The 20,869-nt window shown below is 40.5% G+C and overlaps 1 protein-coding gene across 3 annotated transcripts in view; it reads right to left on the bottom strand.

The window, feature by feature from the left end:
- The window catches only part of CFAP47 (cilia and flagella associated protein 47), a 363,351-nt gene extending 353,494 nt beyond the window's left edge, over positions 1–9,857 (bottom strand). For all 3 annotated transcript variants that reach the window (XM_085319423.1, XM_085319426.1, XM_085319424.1), the window contains exons 1-2: positions 9,696–9,857; positions 6,236–6,387 (exon numbers count right to left, since the gene is read on the bottom strand). In XM_085319423.1, coding sequence (XP_085175549.1) covers positions 6,236–6,387; positions 9,696–9,857 — 314 coding nt within the window. The remainder of the gene's footprint in view (positions 1–6,235; positions 6,388–9,695) is intronic.
- Between the last annotated feature and the right edge of the window lie 11,012 nt (positions 9,858–20,869).

Raw genomic sequence — 20,869 nt, 5'->3', positions numbered from 1 at the left:
AGAGTACTGATGATGAATTTCTGACATAGGTGATGGAGAAGCCAACAAAGAGAGGTACACTGATGGACCTTGTACTTACAAACAAGGAGGAGCTGGCTGGAGATACGAAGGTTGGGGGCAGCCTTGGCAGCAGTGACCATGAGACGGTGGAGTTCAGGGGGAAACAGAGCAATAACCAGGAGCACAGCCATAGACTTCGGGAGAGCAAACTTTGGCCTGTTCAGAGACCGGCTGCTTGGAAGAATTGCATCAGATAGGGCCAAGGAAGAAGAGGAGTCCAAGAAAGCTGGTTAACACTCAAGGATCACCTCAACCAGCTCAATGAGAATGCATCTCAATGAGCAGGAAGTCAAGAAAAGTGGGCAAGAGACCTGCATGGATGAACTATGAGCTCCTGACAAAACTCAAAAAAAAAGAAGAAAGTGTACAGAAGATGGAAGCAGGGACAGGCCTCTTGGGAGCTATACAGGGACGTCATTCAAGTATGCAGGGATGGGACTAGGAAGGCCAAGGCCCATTTGAAATTAAATCTGGCAAGGGATGTCAAGGACAACAAGGGCTTTTTCAAATACATCAGCACCACAAGGAAGACTGGGGAAAACATGGGCCCGCTACTGAATGGGGTGGGGGACCCTTGTAACAAAGGATACAGAGAGGGCAGAGTTACTGAATGCCTTCTTTGCTTCAGTCTTTGCTGCTAAGGGCAGCCCTTGGAAATCTCTGACATTTGAGACATTGGAGAAAGTCTGGAAAAAGGAAGACTTTCCCTTAGTTAAGGAGGATTGGGTTAGAGATAATTTAGGCAAACCTGGGACCAAAAAACCCTGGCCTGATGGGATGCACCTACGAGTGCTGAGGGAGCTGACGGATGTTATTGCTAGGCCACTCTCCATCATCTTTGAAAGGTCATGGAGAACAGGAGAGGTACCTTAGGACTCAAARGAGAAGACTGAGAGGAGATCTTATCAACATCTATAAATAGCTTAAAGGAGGGCATCAAGAGATGGGGCCAGACTCTTTTCAGTGGTGCCAAGTGACAGGACAAGAGGCAATGGGCACACACTGAAGCACAGGAAGTTCCACCTGAATATGAGGAAGAACAACTTTGGTGTGAGGATGACAGAGCATAGGAAGAGGTTGCCTAAACAGGTTGCGGAGTCTCCTTCTCTAGAGATATTCAAAACCCACCTGGACACGATCCTGTCTAACATGCTCTAGGTGACCCTGCTTAAAGAGTGGGGGGGGGGTGAACTAGATGATCTCCAGTGGTCCCTTCTAACCTCAACCATTCTGTGATTCTGTAACTGAAAAAAAGCAAGTATTGCTCCAGTCTTCAAAAATGCCAAGAAGGAGGACCCAGGGAACTACAGGCCAGTCAGACTCACTTCTGTCCTTGGAAAGGTGATGGAACAGCTCATCCTGGACACCATTTCAAGCACATGAAAGACAAGAAGGTAATCAGGAAAAGTCAGCATGGTTTCACAAAGGGGAAGTTGTGCTAAACCAACCCGATAGCCTTCTAGGATAGAATGGCTGGGTGGAAGAGGGGAGAGCAGTGGATGTTGTCTACCTTGACTTCAGCAAGGCTTTTGACACTGTCTCCCATAACATCCTGCTAGGCAAGCTCAGGCAGTGTGGGTTAGGGGAGTGGACAGTGAGGTGGACTGAGAACTGGCTGAAAGGCAGAGCTCAGACGGTCGTCATCAGCAGCGTAGAGTCTAGTTGGAGGCCTGTAGTTAGTGGTGTACCTGAGGAGTCAGTACTGGGGCCAGTCCTGTTCAACTTACTCATCAGTAACCTGGAAAAAGAGATGGAGTACACCCTCAGCAAGTTTGCTGATGATACCAAACTGGGAGGAGTGGCTGATACACCTGTGGGCTGTGCTGCCATTCAGAAGGACCTCCACAGGCTGGAGAGATGAGCAGTGAGGAACTTCTTGAAGTTCAACAAAGGCAAGTGTAGGGTCCTGCACCTCAGGAGGAATATCTTCATGCACCAGCACAGGCTGGAGGCTGACCTATTAGAGAGCAGCTCTGCAGAGAAGGACTTGTCAATCTGACCAGAACATACAAATTTCTGTATGGAGGGTGTGAAGAAGATGGGCCAGACTCTTTTCAGTGGTTTCCGGCAACAGAATGATGCCCAGTGGTGCCCAAGAAGCAACAACCACAAACTGAAACACAGAAAGCTCTGCTGAACATGAGAAAAAACTTCTTTACTGTGAGGCAGGCACTGGAATAGGTTGCCCAGAGAATTTCCTTCTCTGGAGATATTCAAAACCCACCTGCATGTAATCCTATCTAACATGCTCTAGGTGACCCTGCTTGAGCAGGGAGTTGGACTAGATCCCCAGATGTCCCTTCCAACCTCAATTCTATGATTGTGACATAATTTCCTCAAATAAACATTAACGAGAATAAACTGCAATCAGATTTCCTAATAGATTTAATTACTGAACCATGCAAAAATGGGATAGTAAAGATAGCAAGCTTTTTTTTAAAAAAATACAGATTTGGGGGAGGAGGAGGTAAATCAAGATGGAAGTTACCCCAGGAAATGACTAACTCTAAATGATCTCCTACTATTTTATTAAAAGAAAATGAATATTTATTTATTATATTTCAAAAAATAGAGAACTTCAGAGTTTCAAGTAAGGGGGGGGTTATATGTTTATTTAAGTTCTGGCTTGTTTGAAAAAAAAAATCTCAAATCTTAAGTATAAATGTTTTCTATGGCAAACAATTATTCACATAATTCAATTATTACACTTGTATTATAGAGCACATCAACATTCCATAGTGCTGCAGAGATGCAACTAAGCACATCATGCGGCCTCTAAAACTGGTATGAAATAAGAGACAAATCACTGAGATTAACCACTGGAGTTAGTGCCACATGTGCCAAGCAGATACTTAAAAAGTAATTTTACTTGCAAACCAAACAACTGCGATATTAAAGTCACAGAAGCACAAGAGAAATAAAATTCTCTTGGTGACATTTCTATCAAAGAAATGGTTACAAGAGTAAGCAGAGTAAGTGTTATTGCAGTTTAATGTTGTATGGGAAACTAACTTTTCCTACATTCTGGATGAATCACTTCCCAGACTTTTTAAACTAAGTAGGTAGATGTGACTGAAGGAATTGCACAAATTGTTAGCAAAAGGTTAAATCTTTTCATGCTTTCTTTCTAAACTGCCAGTGAATTTTTAAAAGAAACAACTTCTTCCAATAAAATGCTATGAACATACACATGAAGATCCAGAAGTTCTACATATTGAGTATTATGTAAATGTACATATCAAACTAAAATAGATACAGAAATGAAAGCTGGAAAGTGATGTAACTTCAAAGACAGCAGACTAGAGCTAAGCTACCAGGTAAGAGATAGGTAGCGTACATTTAAAGTGCAACTTGCAAATGTCTATTGTATTGTACTAAGTAATTGTCTATTTCTGTATTTTCTAAACTTGGTCTGACATGCTTTAAAATGATCTTTCGTTTTGTGGATGTACAAGTCCTAAAAGATATTGCTGGCATATAATTTTAGTGATAATCAGCATAGACAATGAAAATAAATTCCATATTTGAACTGGACAAAACTCAAAATTGGTGGCAGATAAGAAAACTTGGGTTTGTGACATGGCAATATATAGTGAAGCTTAGATTTACATAAAAGTACTAAGTACTAAATCCTTAACAATTTTTGATATTAAGTATTTCATGTTTTGGTATTTTAGTAGTAGCAATGTACGTTATTACAATGTTTGTGGACAACTCATACTGTATCATTTTAATCAAAAAAAAACTATAAATATTTTTCAACTAGTAATTCACTGCCTGTACTATTTTCTAAAAATGCTTAATGGTGTTTAAAAAAAATTTTATGTAGAAAAATATATTATGTATTTAGTATATTATATATTGTATAATAATATGATAATATATTTATATTATGTATCTAGTAACCCTCCAGTGCAATTACTAAACCATTATTACAACCTGTCTAAAAATAGCACACATAATACAAAATTAATTTGTGGAAAAACCTGACTAAAAGAGAATCATAAATTATATTTATTATTTTCACACACAAAATTAATAAGCTGTTGTTATAGACTGACAATTTTTTCCTGCAAAAGCTGATTAAATTTGAACATCTGAAATACTTTAATAATGTAACAATGTAATGCAAGACCTTTCCAGAAAGGAGTTGCTAATAGCATTATTGCCCTAAATGAAGTATTTCCACAATATTATCCAACACACCCCCCCTCCCCCCAAAAAAAAAGAGAGAGAGAGCGTTCCCTACAGAATTTTTTTTTCCTTCCTCTGAGATACACCCTGGGAAAATGCATTTGGAGACGGCTACTTTTTATACCTTACACAGGCATACTTAGCCATGACTGCCATGCCAGAGGGCTGAATAGAAATACTAGACCTTATATTTATCATATAATATCTTAATTCTTCAAACAAAAAATAAAATTTAAAATAAAAATGTATAAAGAGTTCATCTTGAATTGCAAAGTTCTTATTAACGTAAGAAAAGCCACCCTGTCTTTTGGAGAAAGAAAATCATTAAGGGCTTCCCATATAAGTTTTCTTAACTATACCAATTCAGGCTATGCCATCTCAGGGCATTCTAGTACTAACAGGAATAGTAACAAGATTTTGATATTTGACCTATGGCAAAGAAACTATTAGTCCAGAAAACAAAATAGGCAACTAAAATAAGATGCTTGCTCTGAATAAATGTCCTGGCAGATCTAGAGTATTTTCTATGTAGTGTATTATGCTCAATATTAGTTATTAGATTGCCCTCAAGCTTATGATCTTCAGAAGTAAAATGACAGTTGGATTGATCCAACTTTCTTTTTTACTTTAAAGTAAGCCACATGAGTAACTCCAGAGAAAATTATAAAAGCATTGTTTAATACTGTGTTTAACAGAATAGGCACTTATAAGTACCACTGATAATTGTATAATTAAAATTGTTATTACTAAGACTTCTGACAGTAAACATTATTTTGCTAAGAAGTGACACAGTTTACAGTTGCTTGAAAACTTTGTCATGCTATTAAGCAATTTCTATCCTATTTTACAATAGAACATTAAATGAACACTATAATTTTTAAGATTAAAGGAAGAGAGCAAATAAGGGAAAAAAAGTGATGACATAAGAAGCAACCAACATGTAGAAGTATTTCCTATCTGAAAGTAAAACCCTACACATTTCAAACTAGTGCCAGAGACCTGGGGGGTTTGTTTTATTTTTAATTCATGTACTTGATATTCTCCACGAAAATTCCTTTCCACCTGTACATCATTTTTGTAATGTAATGTAAGCATTTTTACAAAAGCTATGATCTGCAATAGCTTATGACGCTAGAGATGGGATTCATCTGTCCTGATGTAGACATCTAAAAGCTGGACCTTTACATATGACTTACCCATTCTAAGTTCTCTTGATAGACAAAGGACAGACAGGAACTTCAGAACAACTCACCTCATCGTACAATAACCATATCTACCACAGGTCTAAAGAATCAGCTTTTGGAGGGGTTCATTCATCTCCACTAACTATCAAGAAAGTTTAGAGTGAACAGCTCTAACTTAGACATCTAGCTTTTAAACACTGAAAATAAGGTGACTTGAAGCACATCCTATATGCTTTTTATACTGACACATATCAAGAAAATTAAAGCCACACTTAGAGGCTCACCAATACCCATCAGTTATATGCAATATACACAGACACACACACAGACATATATACATACACACTGCTTGACAAAAATGAACTTGTGACCTCATTTTAAAATGTACACAATATTTTTAGAATTAAGCAATGTATACTTTACTGCAATCCAGTTCTGCAGATATGGTCAGTTACTAAGTATCTTTTATATAAACGGTTCTGTAAGGACAGTAGGAATGAAAAATAAGAGATTAAGTTGTCTAATGCTGACCCAGGATTAGAAATTACCAGTTATCATGTCCAACAGAAAGTAAAGCAAAGGCAGGAACCCCAAAACTCTCTAGGAACTTAGATATAATGCTGATTAATTTCTTACCTTCATGCCACTCTTAAAAAAAAATACCTTTTTAAAGAGACAACTGTTTTCCATGCAGTTGACAGATTAGTTACATAACCATATGTGACATGAGTTGGCACGCTTTCCACAAGATTAAACCAAAAACAGTACAAGAAACATATGGAATTTGACTATCATACCCAAGCACGGGGATATCAACTATGTCTTCTTCTACCAAAAGAAGTAGTCTGTCCTGAAGATCCTCCTCACTGTCAGGATAATATTCCACAATAGCTGTAACTTTAAGTCCAGGTGCAACAGGTTTCTCTGGATTTTCCACAATCAGTTTAAACTACAATTTAAAAAACAAATATTTAAATTAACTTTAAAACACTTCTAGATTTAAAAAACTACACATAGGGTCCCTTTCAGCATAACACAGATAAATTCAAAATTCACAACTGATTTTAAAATATGCAAGAATTTTAATAGAAAGTCCTCCTCGTATTTACCAAAGGCCAGACTTTTTACAGTAACACAGAAAGACACAATGAATACTAAACCATCAAATTACATGGAACTGTTGATTTAACAAAATATTATTTGTAGTCCTTGCAAGAGAGCTCTAGATTTTGCTACTGCTGCCATTAACCTTCTGAAACAACATGAAATGAAGTCAGTTACTGAAAACATTCTCCATTAAATAATATCTGAGAAAGCATCAAGAATTAAGTGTCAAAGCAAAACAAGCAAACAAAAGGAGACAGCGTAAGATTTTTCCTGTTGTTCTGACTCATCTTCAGCTGGGGTCTATGGAAAGTTTCACACCGAGTACACTGAAAGGCACACTGAAAATATGCCCAAAAGGTCTACGTACCGCATTCTTTTTAGAGATAGGGGAAAAAGAGAAACAGTGAAGGCTGAGGACACCTTTTTCCTTTCTCTTAGAAAACACACCACTGAATCTGTTGTTGTCTGCATATCTGCTTATATTCAGCATCCCCTGCATATCTCTCCATCTTTCCTTGAAGAAATAACACGAGTGAACCACTAGCATCTAGTAGGAATCCAGCAGCTCCCACATTCCTAAGAAAGCTTCGTAACAAAGTCTAGACATTCTCTAGCATTTCAGTCTCCTTACAGTTCACATCCATCTACGCACAGCAGGTTTCTACTGTGGATGTCAGAAAGTTCCAGTTTAGTTAGTGTTTATTCTGAAAAAGAGTCACTCCGATAATCTTTAAATTTACTCTTCTAACCTTTATCTGGAGTATGAAAACATACAACTTACTAGTTCTTCATTGTATTGTCTCAGCATCTCTTATTCTTTTAGGAACTTCACACCTTATAAATCATACATGGATATTCAGCTAAAGGAAATTTGTTGTGTAATATGCACCATAACTACAGGATAGTTTCTGAAAGAGCAGCAAGTAGTCATAAAATTCATCTCTTCTCTAAAGAGAATTAAACAGCCATATATTCATTCTCTGTAATGGAAGATGGATATACTGTACTAATATTTTTTTATGAAATCTGTTGAAAAACGATTAATTCCTTGAAATGCATTCTTTGATAGCTCAAGGAAGGTTATTTTTTAGTTCACACATTCTATGAATCAGCGCCTCAGAGAACGTTCAGATAAGAGCCGTACACCTCGGGGCCACGTACACACAGACAGTAGCATAAGATCCAGGAATGACAATGAGCAACAAATCAGAACTTTCAGGAATTGACTATGTAAAGTAGAACCCCGTAAATTTTCATCACATGCCTAATGCCTTTAAAATGCTCAACATAAGGCATGAATCCTCAAATTTACTCACAGAGGCACTATACCCAAACATTATAGCTGAGCAATCTTTTCTCTTCTCTAAAATTGATTCAGCCTCTCCACTTCCAAAACACAAGAAAAACTGATAAGGCTGAGAAAAAACTAACAAAACAAAGAATAAGCACAACCCTACTAAATCAAGCACTCACAATAGCCAACAGCTTCCAACTCACAGCAAAATTCTTTGCTAACAGCCTTATAAAGCAAGTAAATTTGCTAATTCTAGAGAGAGASAAAATGCATGTAGAGTCTTAGCCAGTCTTCCCCTAAAAAAACCAAAGGCTGGCTATTCAGGTAGTAAAAACTCTAAGGTACACAATTAACCAAAAATAATTTTGATGACTAATTCAGAGTATACTTATTCATAGCTGAAGTTGCTACAACAGAAAGCAACATCAGCTTTCATCCAACTCCCAAAGCAAGCTCACGTCTTTGATCCTAATATTGAAAGCAATTAACAGATAAAATGTAGCTTAATGGAAGGCCAATATAAAGCCTTTAACCATAGATAGGCTTTGCTGGGCCCATGTGGGTTACAAATAAAGGGGTAAACTGCTTAGAACTGGAAAGAAACATTTACCTTGAAAAAGTTTGACTATGAAATGTTGTTTCAAGAATTAATCAATTAATGTAGAAGCGTGCTATCTTGGGAAAAGATTATTAAACTCTGAGAAAGCCTTCCACAGGCAAGCAAAATAAAAATTTTGCTACCCTCAAAAAACCTTAGAATACAATACAGAAATTAGGTAATATTGATATCAGTCAACACTGTGGAAATTCTAGCGAAAACAATTACAAAAGTTGCATCCTTCAGCTGCTCTATAATACTAACATACTTGGTGTTCAGACCTATAGCAAAATGATCCATCTTTACATGGCCCTCCCAGGCCAACAAAAATAAGAAAAAGGAACTAATAGGCTCCTTGGTTTCTTGAGGAATAATACTTCCAGAAGGCACAACAGAACTCCAGGAAAGACAGAGTTTGTAACAACAATTGACTTGACATAGTCAGATATACAGGAAAAGCTTTTTAACTTCTGAATTACTTCTAATGAAACTATGGGTTTAACGATTTGATAGAACAAGGAAGTCCTCTTCAGATTGCTCATGATCCCAAGAAAATAGAGACCTGGGAAGACTGGACATCATTTCTTTCTGACTTACAGCAGCTATTTTTCTGGTATCATAGAAATGTCTACAGTTTCTCTTAAGAAGCAAATAAACTAAGATGCTCACTCCCTCCTTCAGGGATTGTCAAACACAAAGCAACTCTGATATTGCCTCTTATTCTTTCCAGCTTATCCAGCTATTAACTTCCAGCTCCACTTGCAAAAATCAATGAGTCTCATAAGCTGTCAGACTTCCACTGTGGCAATTTCCACCCACAGAGGCTCAATGCAGACAAGCATCACATCTACCTGAGCAGCCTCTTACATGGGGCCTACCTGGGTGGGCAAAGTTGGGGACAGAAGTTCCCTCAAAAAAAGCAGTCCATGAAAGCAGGGCCAGATGATGCACTTCTCCCTCCAGCAATGCTCTGTGTCCCAGAGAGGGTCCTACAAGCAGCAGGCGGGTGGGCCTGTGCACCAGGGTCAGGACGAGCCTGGGCATCCGAGAGGGGAAGGCAGGGCAGGGACCCCCAGGCGGAGGGGCTTGGCAGGCCCACGAGGCGCTGCGCTGCTGTTACCTATCCATACTGAGCGGTGCACGGTGCTGCACAAACACAGCCGGAGAGGGGGCTCGATGCCACAAGCCCTCGCAGCCCCCCACCGGCTGAGGCAGCCCCGCCGCTGCTTTCCTCTCGCTCCTCCCGGCTACCCCTCACCTGGGGCCGGCGCGGCGGCAGCAGCTGGAGCCGACAGCTCTCCCCCCGCCGGTTTTGGACACTGAGAGTGGCGCAGTAGCGGCGCCCCGGCACGGCGTCCGTGAAGCGCAGCTCGGCGGGGGCGACGCGCACGCCGACCACGTCCCGCCACCCGCCCGCCATGGCGGTGCGGTGCGGTGCGGTGCGGTGCGGTGCGCTCGCCCTAGCGACCAGGTCGGCTCGGGCAACGACGCCTTAGCAACGGACGCAAAGCGCTGATTGGAAGCAAGAGTGCGGCGCTCCCAACCCCACCAATCGGAGGAGCAGCGCCGGGGCAGGGGGCGGGGCGAGGGGCAGCGGGCGGGGGAAGGCTCGCCGCCTAACGGTCGCCCCGAAGGGGTGGTGCGGAGCGGGCGGTAACGGTGCGGAGCCGCGGTTAGCTGGAAACGCACCAAAAGAGCCACTTCCTTTTCGCCTGTGTCTCTCACCAAAGAGACACCCGAGCCGATGCCTTCCCCCGGCAGGATTTCACCAACCCGACGAGTTTTTTTCCTGCTGGGTCTGTCCTGCTCACCTGCGGTGTTTTCTTGCTACAATTCCCTTTCAAACAACAGTTGAACACGATGAACCGTGATAGAAATACAGATGTTCTTCCAGCATCATTTTTCTTGAATTAAAAATGGCCTGATTTTTCTTCTGGCCATTAATCATGGACATGGCCTGCATAAAAGCTACTTAGGGCACTAACAGGCCGTTGGTTGGCGGAAAGCACAATGCCTGCAAYGCCAGTGGCTACCCTAATAATTCATAGTATGCATGGAGTGGTGAAAGAAGCATCCTATTCTTTACTTCTACGCCTTCCCATGCTGTAAATCAAGTGATAAAACGAAGTTGACGTGAATCTGGCACTTAGGCAGACTGGGAGGCAGATAACGAACCACTTTGCGCTATTGCTGCAAGGTAGTGTAGTAAGGGGGGAGGGGCCGACAGGCATAGCACACGCGCAAGTGCACGAAACCTCAACACAAACATCAGCTGTGATTAACCCAGAAGGTTTTGCCTAACATTACTTCATCCCCTAAAAGTGCACGAGGGCTCAAACTACTTACATTTTAAAAGCCAAATGTGAGCAGAGGCAAAAACGGATGGCACAGATCAGTGGAGCTGATGAACTACAAAGTACAAAAGACAAAAATACCTTTTTTGGAACATGCCAAGAAACTTACTCAGAGTAAGGAGAGGGGAGAAGAGCCTTTGTATCCTATGATAGGGAAAGATGCTGATAGGTAATTTCTTCTCTCTTAAGAACTTAAGTAATAGCTACCCATCTGCAGAAGAGTTAGTGGGAGTATGACATTGCCAGCRCTATAAGTAAAATTCAGTCATCTGAAGGAGTTCCTTGGAAAGACTACTTGAATCTGTTTTATGGGAACACTGATTATACTTAATTGACATAAAAAGAAGAAAATAAGGAAAAGATTACCTTATCAAAGAGTTAAGCTTCCCCTGCCTTTTCACTAGAGAACAGAAAACTCTCCTACACAGTTTCTTTGATCCTTGAAGAAATTCTTGAGCAAAGTCAAGGGACATAAGATCAAATCTTAGAAATATCTGATCCAAGCAAAGAAGAGAAGCCTCTGAGATTTTATACAAACATCATAAAGGTGCCAAAAGGTCAGGGGCTCATTAGTTTCTTAGACTTATTTCTCAGTTTTCACATTRAAGTAACCTGGAAATGTATCTTTCTAACTACACATTCTGTTACTTGGAAATAAAGAATTCAAATGGGAAAGACCAACTAATTCRAGGAAAATTTCGACTTTATCACTTGTTATGTATTATTTCACAGCCCAGGAGTCAGTCACAAACTTAATTTTCCCATTTCATTGGGCATTGTAGCAACATTTAATATTTCTAGCAAAAATATTAGAAACACAAAGTGGTTATTATTTTTACCCTGCTTTCTTTCATATTCATACTGCCTCTCAGAGTGGCTGCTTTCACTCAGTAAGAATTTCTTTTTCAATTTTCTTCCCTTTCTCCAGTCTGGAGCCTTTGTTATCTCTTTGGGAAAACTCTCCTTGGAATGTTACAAATATGATTATTTGTTTAATAAAGTAACATAATGAAAACGTAAAAGAACAACAAAAAATATTGCATAGAAACAAACCAAAGATATTAAAAGGTAAAATCTTCCTTGTGTTGACTGTCACCAAAAATGCTTTGAGAATAACGACATCTTAAACTGCAAAAATTCTCCTTCAGACCCTAAAGTGTCTCATCTGTACTGAAAATGTTTGTTTCAAATACTGTAAYGGTTAATAAATTATATAAAACCATGCCTGCAACAGGCAGGAGCAACATCTTTTTAAAACAGTAGCAGAAACAAATAAATTCGAGTAGCTTTTTTGGGGGGGAAATYTGTTTGCTAACAGCAACTTTCTTTTCCAAGTATCATGGAATTACTCTGACAGCGAAAATACTGGGTTAAAAGTCTACTTCAAAGATGTAGTTAAACTAGATGTTTACAGTTGAGAAGAGCAAGTAAAGGAGATGCTTCTTAGAAAAATTAAGAACAAAAGAATGGTAAAACCAAGGTCATACTGCCTTAAACATATGTGTAATTGCTCTGATGAGTAGCCCTGTAGACTTTAGTGGATTTGCTCACAAGAACCCTGTATTACTATGGAGATTTAGAATGCATAGAGCAATACGCTCTCTGGCCTGCTGCAACATACCTGAACAAAAAGTGGTTCTCTTGAACAAGGAAAACTTTATGAGAAATTGCCTAGTGTAAAAAGAGGGTAATCGTCTTCTGTAAGTGCAGTTGGAGCTGAGACTCTGCAGAAGTAGGAAGGTCCCTGTTCTCTCTGATCCTTCTGATCTTCTTGGTGTCCTGCACTCCCAGCTGCTTCCAGGACAGGACACTAGCCTTCATTCTGCTAATGCATTTTTGTGCTGGGCTATGCACTAAACCTGATCTGTGAAACAATCCAGGATGATTCTATGATTCTATAAAGCCACTCATACATACACTTTTGGGGGCAGTCATCTTTAAATGTGATCATTTCACAGCTTCAGTTTGGAACATCAAAGCAGAAACAGCACTTTTGACAGAGTAGTAATTTTATCATTGGGAGGCTGGATTAGGCAGCGGAGAAGACAAACCTTTAAAACCAGTTTTATCCTGATCTGTAGCAAAGAACKTTGCCCTTAGTTTCACTTGCTTTGACATAGAGATGCCCATTAAAGTTTGTATCAATTTAACTACAGTTTYTTAAAACAGATTTTAACTGTGATTTAGGTTGTGTACAGAGGCCCAGTATTGCACTGAAAGAATCCTCATCCCTCTTAAGTCATTTGGCTAGGATCTCTTCCTCTTCTGCAAACCACTATATTTAAGTGCTTATTGTTGCCATCATTGTGATACCTCATTATGGAACAACATTAGATAATGGACCCTTCTCCTTTTTTTCCTCATCTCATGCCTATCATATCTCAYGGCATAGTATGATTTTTCTATTAGTCACCTAATCACCCCTAAAGAGAAAACTAATGTAAAGAATGGTCATATTTTGTTTTGATGACAAAATCCTTTACATCTAATGCAARAGTATGAAGAATATATATTCTTTCTCCTTTATGACCAAATCATGTGACTAAAGATGATTTTCCTTCCACAGAAATTCTCACTATTTTACAGCACAGTTACCTGCACAATTCACATTGCATTCACTTTAGCAGTATCATATGCATAAATAATAAAGCCTCACAGCAAACTTATGAAAATTATGTCATAGTCTTCACAGTGAAGAGCAGAACCTTATATAAATCTGTCACCTCTAAATTTCTGAGTCATTTTCCAACTTTTATCAACCTTGCCCTCCAGACCTGAAATTTGTTTGACTATTTTCTGATCTGACTRTTGTTCCAGGTTTGGGGCAGAAAATCAGAATTACAGTCTTCASAAAACACGTAGGAATTTCCAATCTCTGACACCTCTCCCCTTCTCAGATTAGGTTGAAAGTAGGGACAATAAAATTATTGGAAAAAAGGACTAACAGAGAAACTGTCAGACAAGGCAATCACAAATGCCTTCTTTTTTTAAAGAAAACCTATAGAAATCAGTAAATGAGAAAMCCATGTCATAAATATATATAGACTCCAATATTTGGCAATATAGTTTAGGACTCAAAGAGCTATGTACTTAACTTTTGCCAGCTATTTACTGAGCAGAAGCAGAATCATTTTATCAGGGTAGTCCTTAGCTAAATATCCTATTTGGGAGTCAAGTACTACTGTAGCATTACAGTACTAATTTTGGGATCAAAGCTAGTATCTGAGGGACTAATTTTGGAACCCAAACAGTACAGAGCTGAACTTTCTCATCTTAGCATTTAGTAGCAGTTAGCCCAAATATTTCAGCACCATTCTCTATAACAAAAAGTACAAAGGTGCCCTTTTTTGCTACAGTCTTCTTCGATGGAAATGCTTTCTGCATCTGGCATTTTTTAGTCACAATGTCTGTAAATTGCCTTGCTCATGAAATATTTAGCAGCTCTAAAAGCATCTCTATCCGATCACAGACTTCAAGTATTAGAGAAAGAAAATGCTGGGTAGAGAGTGAAATGATTGAAAAGCACTGAGAAAAATAATGAGAACTGATGTTTCTGAGCTGAGCACATCAGTTCTGATCACAACGTAACTATGGAAAAGCTGTACATATCTAAGCTATACACCAGTTCAGATAAATAAGGGGTTCTTTAACAGCTGTCTATGGCTCTCAAAGACCAGCATAAAATCATGGGATTTACCCTATTGAACCAGATCAGTAGACTTCTCAGGCTCATAACAAGATGTCAACAGCTATCRGCACCAATAAGTAAATATAATATTCCCACTGTAGACAATTAAGATGTGATTTCCTAAAGTTACTGAAGGTGGGGTTCATTTTGCCACGCTTCACTGATTTAAAATGCCATGTCATGTCTAGTCTAAGCACTGTATTTATGGGAGAGAAATAAGTGCCTCCAGAGCATGATCACCTCCTTCCCCCTTACACAGGTTTTAAAATAGGGAATGAATTAATTCCATATATCACATGGACTTCCTGCAAGTCTCCTGCTCTCTAGTTAYTTAAGCACTTTGGAGAACACTTTCCTAGGCAATAATCATATAATTATTGAGGGGTTTGCTCAGATCTTGGTGAATTTCTTTGTTTATTCCTGAAGGCTGAAAATTAATACCTAATCATTTTCTGTTACAATTATGGGTAATTTTATTATACATGTGTTTTTTACATTTTATATACTATTTATGCAACTTACTTCCTTAGAGTCCAAGTGCTTAGAAAGATAATTTAGGTCTGCACTGTGATTGTCTGGAATGTCTGACCCCTTCCTGGTTCTCAGCTTTTTAAGTACTTGGCTTTCTGAGCTGTTTGATGTTTTTATTTCCTGAACTTCACTTAGAGTTGGAAACCATTACCAAACAGATATGTCCAGCATAATTAGACTATGGTTCATTATAGTCTTCTACGGTTACTCATTGCGTTATCAATCCGCTTTGCCTGAAAATACTATCCTTAGTCCTCATGAATGTCACTGTAGTTTGTAGTTGCATTATACGAGGAGAGCTCATTTGTCTTCATAAGTTACAGATGAAAGGATATACCCCATTTAGCTAGGTCCTCATTCAATCATGGCCTTGAAAATCAACAGCAAAGCTGCAGCAAAAGTGCATCAAATGGGAATTAAGACAGAACAGATCTTGCAAAGCATAGAAGATACATGCTCTGAGGAATTCATGCTATGCAATAGGTTAATGATGCATTGTGTCAACATATTTTCTTCCATAAATTTTATACTGAATTTTTTTTAATTGTTATTTTAACATTTCTTCCAAACTAGAAAAGGGAATAAATATGGACATTCACTGTTTTATTCATTACTTTATATATCTCTATCTTAATATTTCTTGCACAGCTTATTTATATGTTAAATATTATTTCCTTCAGATAAGGGTTTCTCCATGCTATTTGTTTTTTCTCTTTTATAGTTACACATTGTTTTTTAGTGATGCTGACTACTTATAAATCTATCTATCCACAGATAGYCTTCGTAATACAGTTTAATATCCTGTCTATTTTTTCTGACATTTTGTATCAAGCAGACAATGGAACAAGTGAGCTTCCACSAACACAACATCTATCACCCTTGGAACAACTGTTACCTTACTATCTTGCTAAAGATTCTCTGAAAAGTTGATGAAAAGGCAAGCTAAGCTGCACAGGATAAGTACCATAATGGCAGAATAGTGAAAAACATTAGAAATGCTTTGCTCAGTCAGGAAAAATGCRCATACGTTCTCCTTTAGCCTTGTATTTGTGCCAAAATGCCTGCAGCCCATTTGCAAATGGTGCAGCAATTTTATGACAGTGCAGCAGGTGGTGCTCAAGCAGTCCCTGTGCACCCGGAGAAGCACTCTGTTCCAGATTTAGCCCCTCAGTGGTTAACTTCTCTGTAGCCCAGTGCTGTCAGAGCAGCAGTTATTCTTGCTGGTGAATCATGCTCCAAACATTAATTGAGAAAGCCACGATGAAAACATAATTCTACTTAATCATTTTGTAAGTCATGTTTCTAAAATGCTAGATGCATTTACAATGAAAATTAAAACACAGTAAATTAACAATATCTCCTAAACAATTTTTTGTWCCACCCAAACAGAGCACTATTTTCCTAGAAAAGCAGAGCTGTGTGGGCAGATTYCTATTCTTCAGGGAAAAGCTGGAATTTTGTTAGCAATGTTTGGGCATTGTGTGGCGTCTCCTGCYGGTCACCAAGTTCAGTGTGAGAGTAACAGCAAATCCCATTTTGGGTATGCAAGAGATTATCAAAACATTATAGCTGCTTTACTATAATTGAACATGCTTATATCTCTGAGATCTAACTCCTCGAATACTTGGTGAAAAAAAATGTGTAACAAAATTATTTCAACAGCACTGGAGATTCCTAGGAAATACAGCAACAGAAATGAMGTTCTTAATGGACTTCAGAAATATTTTGGAATGGATGAGTACAACTGACTTACTGAGAGGCAGACCAATTAGAGAAAGAGTCCCATTTAGGAGGAACTAATGTACTTTAGGGGACTCTGATGTACTTGATCATACTGTGATGAATCTGCTGCAGACAGCAAAAGACAGCACCTGCATCTGTTGAAAGTGGGTCTGCTTCTGCTCCCATGACTCCTGTTTGGCATATGGTTTATTCTTTTCAACAGTAATGCCCCTTCAAAGTTATTTTGTARTATTTCGTAATTTTAAAATAAAAACATTAAGTTTAACACTGCTTGTTTCTCATGTCTCTATGTATTCTTGGGTGAGGTGCTTTTTGTAAGAGYCGAATCAGTTACTACCACAGAACTATCCCCAGGGTTGAGGATACATTTACACACTTTCTCTGGAGTTTTCTTGATAAGCATTTCAGGATCTGTCATTTTCAAAATAAGCGRAATATTGAGGAGAATGTTTTTCCACTCTTTCCAGCTCTAGATTATTAGTAAAGCTTGTTTCAGGATTTGTCTTTTATTTTGCACGAATCAATGATATGTGGATAATAACGCTCCATCACTCTTAAGAGAAGGCACTTAGCTAAGCCTGTCAGCCACAAGAAAGGTAATGCATTAGGGATTTGTATGCATGACTTAGTTGTCTTCCCTTGCAGGCCTCCCAGCGCTGAACGTTTGTGTACTGAGCTGGAGAGATCAAGAAAGCTGCTATATTTATGACAGTGCTTCTCTTTTCTCTCTTGCCCAAAGAATGGTCAAATGTAGCATAGTAATATATACTGCTGAATTCTGTTATCCCAATATTTTTATATTTTTGTCCACATTCTGAAAATAAATTTGTCTGCCCAAACCTRTATCTTTTGTGGAAGAATAGCAACATTTTAATATTGGTTTTAAATTTACTATGCTTGAATTAGCTGCTTGTATTACACAGTGGCATAATCTAACTCAAAAGCTTTCAGAAACCAGTGGAACTTTTCCTGCAAGTTCTCCACAGGGCTAGAAGTCAGCTTGCAAACTTTTTCAACTTTCTAGCCAAGGGCATGATAAGCATTTCTCAAGTAACATCCCTAAGCCAGCTCTCCTCTATCCTGTACTGAAGTACTAACTTCAGGGGCCCTGCTATCCACAGTACTTAACACAGCTCTAGCTAGATCTTGACACAGGGCTGTGGAACATTTCCAGTAGTCAGCATAGTTGGTCTTTCATAGTCATCAGTGATTTTTCATAGAATTTAAGACAAAAAAGGTCCTGTGATAATCTAATTAGACTTTCTGCAAAATAAAAGCCATGTGATTTACCAAAATCTAATTGCTAATTGAATTCCAGTAGCTGGAGCTGAATGARAACTCATCCTCGAGGGAAACATCCCATCTTGGTATAAGTATCTCCAGTGCTGAAGTGCTTACATCCTTTGGTTAGCTCAAACAGCTAATTATACTCATCCTCCCAGTGGCTCATTCACTGTACTAACCTGTATCATGGCCCATGATCCATGGACAAACTCAGTGTGTCTCTAAATCCAAGATTTGCAATCTGTGATTGCAAATAAAGATGAATCCAGATCTATACATATAGAGAGGGAATAACTTCAAGAAATTCTGTAGGATTTTTCTCCCTAAGATTTTTTTCTTGCAAAAGAAGATCAAGTGTCAGCTTCTCTCAGKCAGGTAGTGAAGCCTATTTGTTAGTACCAGTGAAGTCAGTTGTGGTGCCAGAGGCCACTTCTTATAAATAGGAGCTGAAAAAGTCAGAGATAGCATCAAGTCACAGGAAGGCAAGATGCTTAGAGTCCTCATCAAGATCGGGAGCCGGGAGACACAGACCTTGCAATGAAAGTGTAATCAGCAGCCAAGCTGCAAGTCTAAGGAGGCCTTGAAAGGAAGGGCTGAGATGAGAAGCAGGTCAGCTGAATCAAAGTYAGGCAAAGGCTGGTCGGGAGCAAGGACAGGGGTTCAGAGTGAAGTACTAAAGCTGATGAGAAAAGAGGAAAAACTGAGCYTCAGACAGATGTGTCTAAGAACCACAGGAACCAAAAAAAACCCGATGAACCTTAAAGCATAATTGGTGCAGATTGTGTCAGGGCATAGCGAGGGCCAGCTCCTCCTTGGGGGACAGGGACCGAGGAGCCGGGCACAACAACGCTTCCTGGCAGAGCAAGGGCCTCACCAGCCTGGGCCTCATCCCACTGTACCTGAGTGAGGCAAGCAGGACAGACCTAGAAATGGTAGCCAGGTTCAGTCACAGTCCCGATCATCAGGCAAGTTCATGGTGACGAGGCAGATCCAAGAGCAAACCAGGAAGTCAATCCACAGGTCAGGGTCAGGTCCRGTGATTGCCAGGCACCTCCAGGGGATAGAGATGGGATGAGGCAGGCTGGGTGTGCAGGCAGCTGTGGGTCAAGGACAGGGTGGAGGTCGGGGGGCCCATGGCTGGGCATGGACATGGCCATGATGGGACTGGAGCCAGCACCACTGTGGCATTGGGGAGCAGGTACTGATGGCTCTGGGCTCAGCTAAAATGGGGGTCTGGGCATGGTAGAGAAGGCCTGGGGAGTGAGCAGGGACAGAGAGAGCTGCTTGGGCTTTTAGGACTCCAGACACATTTTCGTGATGGGTATTGAGGTGACTAGCTGGGCTCACAGCTGGTCAGATGTGTCGGGTTCATGGCTGCCAATAGCTCAGAGACTGATAGATTATATCCATATTAATGTCTCCCATAACATCCTCCTAGATAAGCTCTGGAAGTGTGCGTTGGATGAGCAGACAGTGAGGTGGATTGAGAACYGGCTGAAARGCAGAGCTCAGAGGGTYGTCATCAGTGGTGTGGAGTCTAGCTGGAGGCCTGTGGCTAGTGGAGTCCCCCAGGGCTCAGTACTGGGTCCCATCCTGTTCAATTTATTCATCAATGACCTGGATGAGAGGACAGAGYGCCTCCTCAGCAARTTTGCTGATGATACCAARCTGGGAGGAGTGGCTGACACACCTGTGCCGCAGCCCRTTATTGGCAASACGGGAAAGAACACACACATCAATGTGATGCGAGTTCAATCCACTTTATTATTCTGCCTATCTAGCTTATATAACCTTTCCAGCAAGCTCATGCGTCCACGCGCCTCGCAAAGCATTTCTGTTGGTTGTCTAGCATTGTCCATGCGCATCTGCTCAGTTTCTAATAGGCTGCTGTGTCGACTCCCTTCCCAGGTGCACATACTTCTGCTTATCTTGGTTTCTCACTCTTCTTGCCTTCAAGGACTTMTTCTTYGGTRACCTTGAACAGCCTGTTGCTTATTTCAGCTCTTCATACTCCTGTAAAATAGCCAGGGCCCCGACACAGGGCCCCGACACACCTGAGGGCTGTGCTGCCATCCAGAGAGACCTGGACAGGCTAGAGAGTTGGGCAGAGAGGAACCTCTTGAGGTTCAACAAGGGCAAGTGCAGGGTCCAGCATCTAGAGAGAAATAACCCTAGGCACCAGTACAAGGTGGGGGCTGACCTGCTGGAGATCAGCTCTGCAGAGAAGGACCTGGGAGTGCTGGTGGATGACAAGTTGACCATGAGCCAGCAATGTGCCCTTATGGCCAAGAAGGCCAATGGTCTCCTGGGGTGCATTAGGCAGAGTGTTGCCAGCAAGTCAAGGGAGGTGATCCTGCCCCTCTACTCAGCCCTGGCTAGGCCTCATCTCGAGTACTGCGTCCAGTTCTGGGCTCCCCAGGACAAGAGAGACATTGAGCTACTGCAGAGAGTCCAGCGTAGGGCTACAAAGATGATCCAAGGGCTGGAGCATCTGCCCTACGAGGAATGGCTGTGAGAGCTGGGCCTCTTCAGCCTGGGGAAGAGAAGACTGCGGGGGGATCTTACCAATGTGTACAAGTACCTGAAGGGAGGGTGTCAAGGGCACGGGGACAAACTCTTTTCAGTTGTCCTGTGTGACAGGACAAGAGGCAATGGGCAGAAAYTGAAGCACAGGAAGTTCCATCTGACTGTGAGGGGGAATTTCTTCCCTGTGAGAGTGACGGAGCACTGGCACAGGTTGCCCAGAGAGGTTGTGGAGTCTCCTTCTCTGGAGATCTTCGAGGCCTGCCTGGATGCAACCCTGTCTAACATTCTGTAGGTGACTCCGCTGAG

This window comes from Rhea americana, unplaced genomic scaffold (assembly GCF_003343005.1).
Source record: "Rhea americana isolate MKP2758 unplaced genomic scaffold, rheAme1 scaffold_59, whole genome shotgun sequence".
In the NCBI taxonomy this organism is placed as follows: Eukaryota; Metazoa; Chordata; class Aves; order Rheiformes; family Rheidae; genus Rhea; species Rhea americana.
This window is presented reverse-complemented; position numbering and strand designations above follow the sequence as displayed.